Below are 12,682 nucleotides of genomic sequence, written 5' to 3'. Positions count from 1 at the left end.
TTTGACCAAATTTATATAGAAAAATATGAACATCTACAATACTAAAATTATATAGTATGAAAATATGTTTCATGGTGCATCTGATAATATTGATTTCATATTATGAATGTTTATATTTTTTAATATAAAGTTAGTCAAATTCTACAAAGCTTGGCTTTGACTAAACCTTATATAGAGACTAAAAAAACGGAGAGAGTATTTGCAAAGGACCGTGCATGTGCTTCATTTATTTCTAGGTGGGCCATTGGAATGTAATAGATGCTTATGATCTTTCGGATCGGAATGTTTCCTCCATGACGTTGTAATGGCAGTGTCGGCCAACAGCGCAAAAGGCACGACGCAAAACAGTTGCACGCATGGACCGCCCTGCGCTTTAAAACGACCCGAGTTCGATCGGGCACCTCAACACAGATGAATCAAAGCCAGAAAAAAATCGGCACGTCCACTCCGGCAACATGGGGAGCTCACCACTCCATCCCAACAAGCACCTCCTCAAACCCCTCTACCAGCTGCTTGTGAACAACTTCCTCGCCGTCGTCGTCGTGCCGGCGACAGCCGTCGGCGTTCTCCACAAGGCCGCGCAACTCGGCCCCGACGAGCTGCTCATCCGGCTCCATGGCTTGCGGCAGGTTCACGTCTTCCTGGCCGTCTTCCTCCCGTTCGCCTTGGCCACCCTCTGCCTCATGCGCCGCCCTCGCAGCGTGTACCTCGTGGACTACGCTTGCTGCCGGCCGAAACCCAATTGCCGCGTATCCATGGGCTCCTTCACCGAGAACGCTCGCAACATGCCGTACCTCGACGATGGCAGCTTCCGCTTCTTGACGCGCATGCTCGAGCGCTCGGGCCTCGGCGACCAGACCTACCTCCACCCTTCCTTGCACAATATTCCCCCGCGCTGCAGCCTGAGCGACAGCCGCGACGAGGCGGAGCAGGTCATCTTTGCAGCCATCGACGACCTGCTCGCCAAGACGGGCATAAGTCCCGGAGCGATCGACATCATCGTCACCAACTGCACCGCCTTCAACCCGACGCCGAGCTTCACCGACATGATCATAAACAAGTACAAGCTCCGAAGCGACATCCGGGACGCCCACATCTCCGGGATGGGGTGCAGCGCGGGGGTGATCTCCATGGAGGTCGCGAGGAACCTCCTGCGGGCGGCGCCGCGTGGCGCGCACGCCCTGGTGGTGTCCACGGAGACCACCTCGCTCATCAACTACACGGGGAAGAACCGCGCGATGCTGCTGCCAGCCGTCCTGTTCCGCATGGGCGCGGCCGCGGTGCTGCTATCGACGTCCAAGTCTACGTCCCGGTTCCGGCTCACGCACGTCGTGCGGACGCTCACCGCCGCGCAGGACAGAGCTTACCGGTGCGCGTACCAGGAGGAGGACGACGAAGGACAGACGGGAATAAACCTGTCCAAGGACCTCGTGGCTATCGCCGGCGAGACGCTCAAGGCAAACATCGTCGCAATAGGGTCGCTGGTCCTCCCACCATCGGAGAAGCTGCTCTTTGCGCTGTCGTTCGTTGCGCGGAAGGTGCTCAACAGAAAGACCAAGCTGTATGTTCCAGATTTCCGCACGGCCTTCCAGCACTTCTGCATCCATTCTGGTGGCCGTGCAGTGGTCGACGCGGTGCAAACTAGCTTATGCTTATCAGACGAGGACGTCGAGCCATCACGGATGACGCTTCACCGGTTCGGGAACACGTCCAGCAGCTCGTTGTGGTACGAGCTTGCATACATCGAGGCCAAGAGACGGACGCGCAAGGGCGACCGTGTGTGGATGGTCGGGTTCGGCTCTGGGTTCAAGTGCAACAGCGCCGTGTGGGAGTGCATCAGGTCGCCCAGCAACAGCCCTATTGGCGCGCCATGGGCTGATTCCATTCATCATTATCCAGTATTAGGGGTTGGGGCGTCACCTGATGGAACCTCCTGAGGCGGGTTTATGCGTACTTATGTTGTCTCAGCACATTCAGCAGCCATGTTTCATCCGCAGTCTCGGATCAAATACATTAATATGAGTGTACATTAGGATCTCTTGATAAGTTGGATGTAGCCATATAAAATATTCATTACAACCATTCCTTGATGGATCAATAAGAAAAACTGTGAATAAGCTTATAATAGAATCAATTTCAATGTGTATGTATGATAAGTTGCTCCGCCATCTACAAAACTGAGAGATGGAAAAGGGAGAGAGAGCTGCCATTAGATGGAAACCTATATAAGAAAGAGGGGGAGGAAGAGCAACAAACCTAGGAGTGCACCAGCTGTTGCTTCATGGATCGAGCTGCTACTACTTCCTTCCGTCGCCCTCATCCATCTCTACGTCTCCTCAATCCACACCACCTTGTCGGTGACCTTTTTAGAGAGATTTAGAGGAATTGAGATGGAATCCAGTTAACCTAATATGACATTCCAAGAAAAGAGATGTACATCAAAGTAAGCAAACCTTCCAGCAAAAGCATCATACAGGAGACATGATGATTACTAAATCAAAAAGATATCTTAACTGGAAAATTAAGCAACAAGAATATCACACTTGAATTGTTGTAATTACTTAGGAATATAGATTCTTACTTTTCTTTTAGAGGCCCAATATCCTTAATCACTTTGAGCAAATTTTACGTAAACAAAATATCTAAGAGTAAACTCTGGTTGATGTACTTGACATAAGTTCAGTTCAGCGAAAGTACGGAAGTAACACAAAGTTCTGAAGCTTTTAGCATTCTAAAGGCTTGAAGGATACCTGACCTAGGCGGTGAGACCGTCGGACTGGACTACAGACTTCAGCAACGACATAGTCCCCAGTCAACACAGACAATTCAACCGCTTAGTACAGTACATCTCTCATCACCCGGTTTATGTGCAATATGAAATAACCAAGAGATTGAAATGGTACCTATAACACGTGGTTTGCAACACAGATGCCAAAATCAAACAGCAAGATCCAGAATATATCATTGACTTCGCAAGCTCCAACCTGGGCACCAAATCTGATAACATACGCAAACAAAAGAAAATTCACTTGCAGAACAATTCACACTACTGCAGTATGCTTACGTCTTAGGGGTAAGAAAGAATATGGCGGCTCACCTGAGCACCACATTCCGCAGTGGAGCAGGCCACAGCAGGTGGCGGCGATTACCACGACTGCTAGGCGTGTGGCGGAGACGGATCTGGGTATCTGACTAACAACCTACATCTACAAGTATTTAAATTGCAAGCTTTTCAAGTGTATTGCCCAGCATCACAAGCAATGTCAAGTTCAGGAATAGCTGACCCACCTGGGTTCTGTGATAATGGATTCTCCACAACAAGATCAGTGAGGGAGTCCTGGATTAGGAGGTGTTCGGATAGCCGGACTATATCTTCAGCCGGACTCCGGGACTATGAAGATACAAGATTGAAGACTTCGTCCCGTGTCCGGAAGGGACTTTCCTTGGCGTGGAAGGCAAGCTTGGCGATACGGATATTCAGATCTCCTACCATTGTAACCGACTCTATGTAACCCTAACCCTATCCGGTGTCTATATAAACCGGAGGGTTTTAGTCCGTAGGACAACAGACACATCAACAATCATACCATAGGCTAGCTTCTAGGGTTTAGCCTCTCTGACCTCGTGGTAGATCTACTCTTGTACTACCCATATCATCAATATTAATCAAGCAGGACGTAGGGTTTTACCTCCATCGAGAGGGCCCGAACCTGGGTAAAAATTCGTGTCCCTTGCCTCCTGTTACCATCCGGTCTAGACGCACAGTTCGGGACCCCCTACCCGAGATCCACCGGTTTTGACACCGACATTGGTGCTTTCATTGAGAGTTCCTCTGTGCCGTCGCCGTCAGGCCCGATGGCTCCTACGATCTTCAACAGCGATGCAGTCCAGGGTGAGACCTTCCTCCCGGGACAGATCTTCGTCTTCAGCGGCTTCGCACTGCGGGCCAATTCACTTGGCCATCCGGAGTAGATCGAAAGCTATGCCCCTGGCCATCAGGTCAGATTTGGAAGCTTAAACTACACGGCTGACACCCACGGGGACTTGATCTTCGACGAATCCGAGCCATTACCGAGCGCGCCGCACTGTCACGACGAGCATGATCTAGCTCTGCCGCCGAACAGTGCCCTGGAGGCCGCACCCGCATCGGCTTCGACCCTTAATTCGGAGCCAATTGCGCCGATCGAGGATGGGCGGTTGGACGCCGCCTTGGGGGCTGCGATCCCAACGGCGATCGAGCCGAACACCAGCCCCGCACTCCGCGAGACTCATGATTCCAAGGAGTCGGACTTCTCTCCGGACTCCGAACCATTCGCGCCTCTGCCAATCGAATCCGATTGGGCGCCGATCATGGAGTTTACTGCCGCGGACATCTTTCAGCACTCGCCCTTTGGCGATATTATAAAATCACTAAAGTCTCTCTCTTTATCAGGAGACCATGAAGAACCAGCGCCTATTAGGCCCTGGAATGCCACCTCATCATATGATGTATACATGGTGGACGCACCAAAAGATGACGACGAGGAGCGGAAGGACGCACCGAAGGCTTGTTCCCTCGAAAAGCAGTCAAAGCGGCGACGCAAGCGCCGCCCCAAATCCCGCCTCGACAGAAATAGCGATCACACAGACCCAGCGTTGGAGCAGGGCGAACCGCTACCGGACAACGGCAGTCCGGATAATCAAACCGAACAAACAAATCCTATCAAGGATAATGGTCCGGACGACATAACGCCGGACAGACACCTGGAGCAGCAGACTGCCCGTAAAAGGCTTGTTGCCATCGCGAGGAGCCTGAAAAATCAGAAGCAAAGGCTCAAGGCCGCGCAAGACACACTCCAATTCAGATGGAGTAAAATACTCAGCACTGCAGCAAGGTACGGCGACAATCGCCCCTCCAAGAGCTACCCAAAGCGAAAGCTGCTACCTGAATTCGATGAGGAGGCCCAAAACCCCCACAACCAAATATCAAAGCAGCCACCTGGTCGGATAGACGACCCCTCTACCAACACAGAGCGGCACACAACACCGCTCACAATGCAATACGCGACCCCTGCGAGGGCTCGCACCCAAAGGACGGTGCAACAAGATCCATCTATGGACCACGCAAGTGCGCCCCAGCATACAATGCAACACAACAAACATCCGAACAATGCGGTACACCCAGCTACAGGGGTGCCGCACACCCCCTATGTTTCACCGATGAGGTGCTGGACCATGAATTTCCAGAGGGATTCAAGCCCGTAAACATAGAGGCATACGACGGAACAACAGACCCTGGGGTCTGGATTGAGGACTACATCCTTCACATCCATATGGCTCGAGAAGATGATCTCCACGCCATCAAATACCTACCCCTCAAGCTCAAAGGGCCAGCTCGTCACTGGCTCAAAGGCCTCCCCGAAAGCTCCATTGGAAGTTGGGAAGAGCTCGAAGACGCCTTTCGGGCAAATTTTCAAGGGACTTATGTCCGACCTCCGGATGCGGATGATTTGAGTCATATAACTCAACAGCCCGTAGAGTCAACCCGAAAGCTTTGGAACAGGTTTCTTACTAAAAAGAACCAGATTGTCGACTGTCCGGACGCCGAAGCCTTGGCAGCTTTCAAGCATAGCGTCCGTGACGAATGGCTCGCCAGACACCTCGGCCAAAATAAGCCGAAAACGATGGCCGCATTAACAAACCTCATGAACCGCTTTTGCACGGGCGAGGACAGCTGGCTAGCCAGATGCAGCACCAACGACCCCAGTACATCTGAAGTTAGAGATGGAAACGGGAAATCACGGCGCAACAGCAATAACAAACGCCGGATTAAAGAAGACAGCATGAAGGGCATGACAGTAAATGTCGGATTCAAAAGCTCTTGGCCAGGTCAAAAGCCGCCCCCTAAAGGCACCAGGGATGAACTGTCCAGCCTCAATAAAATTCTGGACCAAGTATGCCAGATCCATAGTACCCCTGGTAAACCCGCTAATCATACCCACAGAGAATGTTGGGTCTTCAAGCAGTCCGACAAGCTCAACGCCGTACACAAGGGGGAGGATACACCAAGTGAAGATGAGGACGAGCCTCCCAAACAAGACACGGCGGAACAAAAGAAATTTCCACCAGAAGTCAAAACAGTAAACGTAAGCGTATGTCAGTCGGTGGAACCAGTCTCACGTAAGCGTACGTGTAAGGTCGGTCCGGGCCGCTTCATCCCACGATGCCGCCGAATCAAGATAAGACTAGTAACGGCAAGTAAATTGACAATATCGACGCCCACAACTGCTTTGTGTTCTACTCGTGCATAGAAACTACGCATAAACCTGGCTCTGATACCATTGTTGGGAATCGTAGCAGAAATTCAAAATTTTCTATGCATCACCAAGATCAATCTATGGAGTAATCTAGCAACGAGGGGAAGGAGAGTGCATCTACATACCTTTGTAGATCGCTAAGCGGAAGCGTTCAAGTGAACGGGGTTGATGGAGTCGTACTCGTCGTGATCCAAATCACCGATGATCCTAGTGCCAAACGGACGGCACCTCCGCGTTCAACACACGTACAGCCCGGTGACGTCTCCTACGCCTTGATCCAGCAAGGGGAGAAGGAGAGGTTGGGGAAGACTCCATCCAGCAGCAGCACGACGGCATGGTGGTGAAGGAGGAGCGTGGCAATCCTGTAGGGCTTCGCCAAGCACCGCGGGAGAAGAGGGGGACTTGGGAGAGGGGGAGGGCTGCGCCAAGACTTGGGTGCAGCTGCCCTCCCACCTCCCACATATATATAGGGGCAAGGGAGAGGGCCCGGCCCCCTCAGATCCAATCTGAGGAGGGGGCGGCGGCCAAGGGGGGTTGCCTTGCCCCCCAAGTCAAGGGGGGCGCCCCCCTTTAGGGTTCCCCCAAACCCTAGGCGCATGGGCCCTAGGGGGGAGGCGCCCAGCCCACTAAGGGGCTGGTCCTCTCTCCACACACAGCCCATAGGGCCCTCCGGGGCAGGTGGACCCTCTCGGTGGACCCCCGGAACCCCTCCAGTAGTCCCGGTACAATACCGGTAACCCCCGAATTATTCCGGTGACCGTATGATGACTTCCCATATATAAATCTTTACCTCCGGACCATTCTGGAACTCCTCGTGACGTCCAGGATCTCATCCGGGACTCCGAACAACATCCGTTAACCACGTATATCTATTCCCTATAACCCTAGCATCATCGAACCTTAAGTGTGTAGACCCTACGGGCTCGGGAGTCATGCAGACATGGCCGAGACAACTCTCCGGTCAATAACCAACAGCGGGATCTGGATACCCATGTTGGCTCCCACATGCTCCACAATGATCTCATCGGATGAACCACGATGTCAAGGATTCAATCAATCCCGTATACAATTCCCTTTGTCCATCGGTACGATACTTTCCCGAGATTCGATCGTCGGTATCTGATACCTTGTTCAATCTCGTTACCGGTAAGTCTCTTTATTCGTTCCGTAACACATCATCCCGTGATCAACTCCTTGGTCACATTGTGCACATTATGATGATGTCCTACCGAGTGGGCCCAGAGATACCTCTCCGTTTACACGGAGTGAGAAATCCCAATCTCGATTCGTGCCAACCCAACAGACACTTTCGGAGATACCTGTAGTGTACCTTTATAGCCACCCAGTTACGTTGTGACGTTTGGCACACCCAAAGCACTCCTACGGTATCCGGGAGTTGCACAATCTCATGGTCTAAGGAAATGATACTTGACATTTAGAAAAGCTTTAGCAAACGAACTACACGATCTTGTGCTAGGCTTAGGATTGGGTCTTGTCCATCACATCATTCTCCTAATGATGTGATCCCGTTATCAGCGACATCCAATGTCCATGGTCAGGAAACCGTAACCATCTTATTGATCAACGAGCTAGTCAACTAGAGGCTTACTAGGGACATGGTGTTGTCTATGTATCCACACATGTATCTGAGTTTCCTATCAATACAATTCTAGCATGGATAATAAACGGTTATCATGAACAATGAAATATGATATAATAACTAATTTATTATTGCCTCTAGGGCATATTTCCAACAGTTATTACCTGGGAATATGATCCTCTGTTCGTCGTCGTTTCTGACGACAACCAGAGTCTCAGGGGCTACTATCTACACAGGGCACACCTAGCATGTGCAGGACTATCATACATTCTTTTACGTACCTCAAAACCTGTCAGTAGACTCATAAAAGCTTCATGCAATCCGCTTTCGGCGGACAATATTCTCTCTATCACCGTATCCATCAGCACACGGTGTTCATCTGAGATGGCCGCTCGCCCCACCAACTTCCTCAGCACATCCGATCGCACACTAGACGGTGCCGGACTCTTTTGTCTGTTCTCTTCGGGAGCCGGACACTGGGAGCTTCGGGGGTCAATGGGATTATCTTCTGGCCTCACCGGACTCGGAGAGGCCCTCCGCGACGACACTTCAGGGTCGCCCGCTTCCGGAGCGGAGGAGTCCGGAGGAGGCGTTTCTCTCTCCATCATCTCTGGAAGAAGATCCCCTGAAGATGAGCTCATTTGAGAGGGGCTAAGGCCCGAACTGCAAAAATATATGCGGTGGTTATCTTCTCAGAAGAAAAAGATGGCATATCTGTACTATTAAAGTATTTCGGGTCACTTACGACTCGCGGGACAATTGATCCCCTCGCGGACTTTGTGCGGCAACGGTGCCCCCCGAGGTAGGACCCTCTGTGGGAGACTTCTTCTCCCGTTTGGAAGTTTTGGCTTCCGAATCCCCGGGCGCAGTTCTTTTCCTCTTTTGGTAGTCTTCCTTCATGGAGACACTCGCTCCCTCGGCTAGAATGGGCAGCGTTGAGGGCCCGCGTCCGCCGGCATTACCCTCCGTAGTATTTTCCTTTAAGGGCTCCGGGCAGGGTGCGGTCTGGAGCATCTTTTCCAATACCGGATTTTCCAACCCCTCAGGGAGGGGGGCCGAACACCGAATCAACTTTGCCTTTGCTAGCCAGTCCTGATCAAAAGGCGAACTCTCAAAAATAACTTCATAAAAAATGAGAGACAGTATGTTCGGCCGGAAGATTCCTTACCTGTTCGGCGGTGCGGGTACTGCTCAGGCCCACGTCCTCGGTGATTTTCGGACACTCCACCTGAGGTCCGAAGAATGACTTGTACATCTCCTAGTGCGTCAAACCGAGGAAATTTTGAATGACACACGGTCCCTCGGGATTGAACTCCCACAAGCGAAGGGGCCGGCGTTTGCAAGGCTGGACTTGGCGAACCAGCATAACTTGTGCTACCGCAACCAAACTGAAATCTCCATCAAAGAGATCTTGAATGCGTCTTTGCAGTATAGGCACATCCTTGGCCGGACCCCAGCTCAATCCTCTGCTAATCCATGACATCAGTTGTGGTGGAGGGCCCGGGCGGAAGACAGGGGCGGCCGCCCACTTGGCACTTCTAGGAGCCGTGATGTAGAACCACTCATGTTGCCACAATTCAGACACCTCTGGAATGGAACCTTTGGGCCATGCGGCTCCCGTCATCTTGCGTATTGAGGCACCTCCACACTTCACATGTTGCCCCTCGATCGTCTTTGGTTTTACTTCAAAGGTCTTGAGCCATAGGCCAAAGTGAGGGGTAACCCGGAGGAAGGCCTCGCACACAACGATAAATGTCGTGATATGAAGAAAGGAGTCCGGAGCTAGATCATGGAAATCTAGCCCGTAGTAAAACATCAAGCCCCTGACAAAAGGATCCAATGCAAGGCCTAGACCTCGGAGGAAGTGGGAGACGAACACGACGCTCTCGTTGGGTTCGGGGGGAGGGGACGGCCTGCCCCCGGGGAGGCAGCCGATGCAGAATCTCGGCGGTCAGATATCTGGCCTCCCTCAACTTTTTGATGTCTTCTTCCGTTACGGAGGAAGGCACCCATCGGCCTTGAAGGCTAGATTCGGACATGACTGAAGGTTCGGAGCACCTGACCTGAACTTTGGGCGCTTGAGCTTGAGGTGGGGGAAGGATTCGATTGAGCACGAGAGGAAAAAATAAAAGCCTGGTCCCTTTATAAAGAGGGTGAATATCAAGCATCCTCTCCGTGTCCGTTTGGACTTGCCTATAATTTAGGAATCCTAGGCGCGGTTGGGTTACCCATGCCCGTATTGATGAGAATCCCAGAATAAGGGGACACAATCTCTGCTTTAACAAGACGTGCCAAGGAAACCGCCTCGCATAACGCGCTGAGATGGGACAGTAAAACGGTTCGAATAAAAGCTTGGCCGTGGTGTGATGTCACACTATGGAATACGTTAGCAGATTAGATTTGTGTAAATTCTCTCTATGGCAATATGTGGAAACTTATTTTGCAGAGCCGGACACTACCTTTGTGTTCAAAATCTTCTATGAAGTACTTGGAGGAGGAACCTGCCTTGCAATGCCGAAGACAATTTGCACGCCGGACTCGTCGTCATTGAAGCATGGGCTACTGAGGGAGTCCTGGATTAGGAGGTGTTCGGATAGCCGGACTATACCTTCAGCCGGACTCCAGGACTATGAAGATACAAGATTGAAGACTTCGTCCCGTGTCCAGAAGGGACTTTCCTTGGCGTGGAAGGCAAGCTTGGCGATACGGATATTCAGATCTCCTACCATTGTAACCGACTCTATGTAACCCTAACCCTATCCGGTGTCTATATAAACCGGAGGGTTTTAGTCCGTAGGACAACAGACACATCAACAATCATACCATAGGCTAGCTTCTAGGGTTTAGCCTCTCTGATCTCGTGGTAGATCTACTCTTGTACTACCCATATCATCAATATTAATCAAGCAGGACGTAGGGTTTTACCTCCATCGAGAGGGCCCAAACCTGGGTAAAACTTCGTGTCCCTTGCCTCCTGTTACCATCCGGCCTGGATGCACAGTTCGGGACCCCCTACCCGAGATCCGCCGGTTTTGACACCGACAATCAGGAACACCGTCTTCATTCTTGGTGACCAGTAGCACATAACTTTCTTTTGTCAGTAGACACGTCTAGCTTATTCAATTGAATCATTAAACCTGCTGATTATGAAAGCTCGTGGCGAAGATACATTGCTCAACACAATAATACAAGTTCATATGCACCTGTACTTCAGATTTAACATACATTGGTGTCGCAAAGAGAACACAGTATCCCTACTCGAAAATCTCATTCATTTGATCTCCCAGCAGAATTATTTTGAGCTAATATCACCATTGTAGTTTACCTGATTTGGCAAAGTATCAAAATGATTATAACTGAATGTATTCACAGTCTAAAGATGTCGAAAAAAATATTTGAATAGGTAGCATGACAACTTAATCACCAATATTACAACACTAGTGCAGAACCGGGCAATAGCACCGGTTCGTAAGGCCGTTTAGTCCCGGTTCGGTAACCGGCACTAAAGTGTGGGCACTAAAGGTCCCTCCCCCTTTAGTACCAGTTCAGCACGAACCAGTGCTAAATCGCAACCACGTAGCACGAGCCAGCTCCGGGGGCAGGGAGCCCTTTAGTACCGGTTGGTGACACCAACCGGTATTAAAAGGTTGGGGGTTTGGGTTTATGATTTCTTTTTCATTTAATTTTGTGTTTTCCATTTAATTCTTTTTTGTTTGCTGGTATTTTACGATGCTACATATTGTACACGTTATGCATATATATAAATAGAATTTCTAGTAGAACCGATCATATATATATATATATATATATATATCATTGAATGTCTCACAACCACCATTAATTCACACATATATACACACACAATATATATGTATACAATTAGGTAGCTATATACAATTTCTCCTAATTGGTGCCTTCGGAGCCAGTGGCATTAGCCTAATTGGTGCCTTCAGAGCACGATGACAATTGGAAGTGGTTCATGGGGGCGGTAGCGGGTAAAAGTATTCTCCTTTGGGATCTATGACCTGGTCGAGCAAAAATCCCGCTATTTCCTCTTGAATTGCTTCTATGCGGTCCTCTTCTAGGAGCTGCTCCCGCACCTCTTTGAACTGTTAAGAAGGAGATCAATATGCATGTGTATTAGTTGTGTGACTAGATATCGATAATGGTGTAAAAATTGTGAATAGTGTTCTGACAAACATACCCACTCCTGTCTTTGAGATCTGCTCCTTTCGGACGCCATCATGCGAATGTTCTCGCAAACGTAGTATGCACACAGATTATTCCCGGCGCCTGCTTCAGGGCCTTTACGAGAATGGAATTTGATCAGATAATAATTAATCAAGCGTGATAATTAAAGAGATGGCAGATAGCTAATACTACTTAATTACTTACCTTGGGTCGATACCATTTCAGATTTCATTTCCATTGGCCTGGAGTGACGCTGATGAACTTTGTCCAAGCCCTGCCCGCCGACAAAGAAAATGAATAAATGGGTTATTAAATAGTTGTTACCAGGAAATGACGAACTAATTAAATAGGCCGAGATATAGTTAATAATGATTGAAATTACCTGTTGACTATCCCCTTCACGACGGTGTAGTCACTTGCTTTTTTAAGTAGTGTGTCCAGTATTTCAACTGTTCCTTCATCAACTTTAATGATTAACAAGATCCAGTGAAATCTGCATGCACACACGTTTGCATGTCTTAATTAAGCAGGCATATGTAAGCAAAAACATGTAGCTAGCTAGTAGGCAAAAACAGAATTTGTAGTACAAGACAGT

At 49.9% G+C, this 12,682-nt stretch overlaps 1 protein-coding gene across 1 annotated transcript; it reads left to right on the top strand.

Annotated features, from left to right (window-relative positions):
• The first annotated feature begins 405 nt into the window (after positions 1 to 405).
• LOC125521738 (3-ketoacyl-CoA synthase 6) lies at positions 406 to 2,020 on the top strand. Its single transcript, XM_048686803.2, has one exon. The coding sequence runs from the start codon at positions 456 to 458 to the stop codon at positions 1,935 to 1,937; it is 1,482 nt and encodes a 493-aa protein (XP_048542760.1). The 5' UTR covers positions 406 to 455; the 3' UTR covers positions 1,938 to 2,020.
• Positions 2,021 to 12,682: the final 10,662 nt, after the last annotated feature.

The sequence above is a fragment of the Triticum urartu genome, chromosome 7A, assembly GCF_056163025.1.
Source record: "Triticum urartu cultivar PI428250 chromosome 7A, HENAU_Tu73, whole genome shotgun sequence".
NCBI classification, from domain to species: Eukaryota; Viridiplantae; Streptophyta; class Magnoliopsida; order Poales; family Poaceae; genus Triticum; species Triticum urartu.
This window is presented reverse-complemented; position numbering and strand designations above follow the sequence as displayed.

What these genes read in the sequence shown, in the direction of transcription:
- LOC125521738 (XM_048686803.2), top strand. Translation starts at nt 456, where the DNA reads ATGGGGAGCTCACCACTCCATCCCAACAAGCACCTCCTCAAACCCCTC.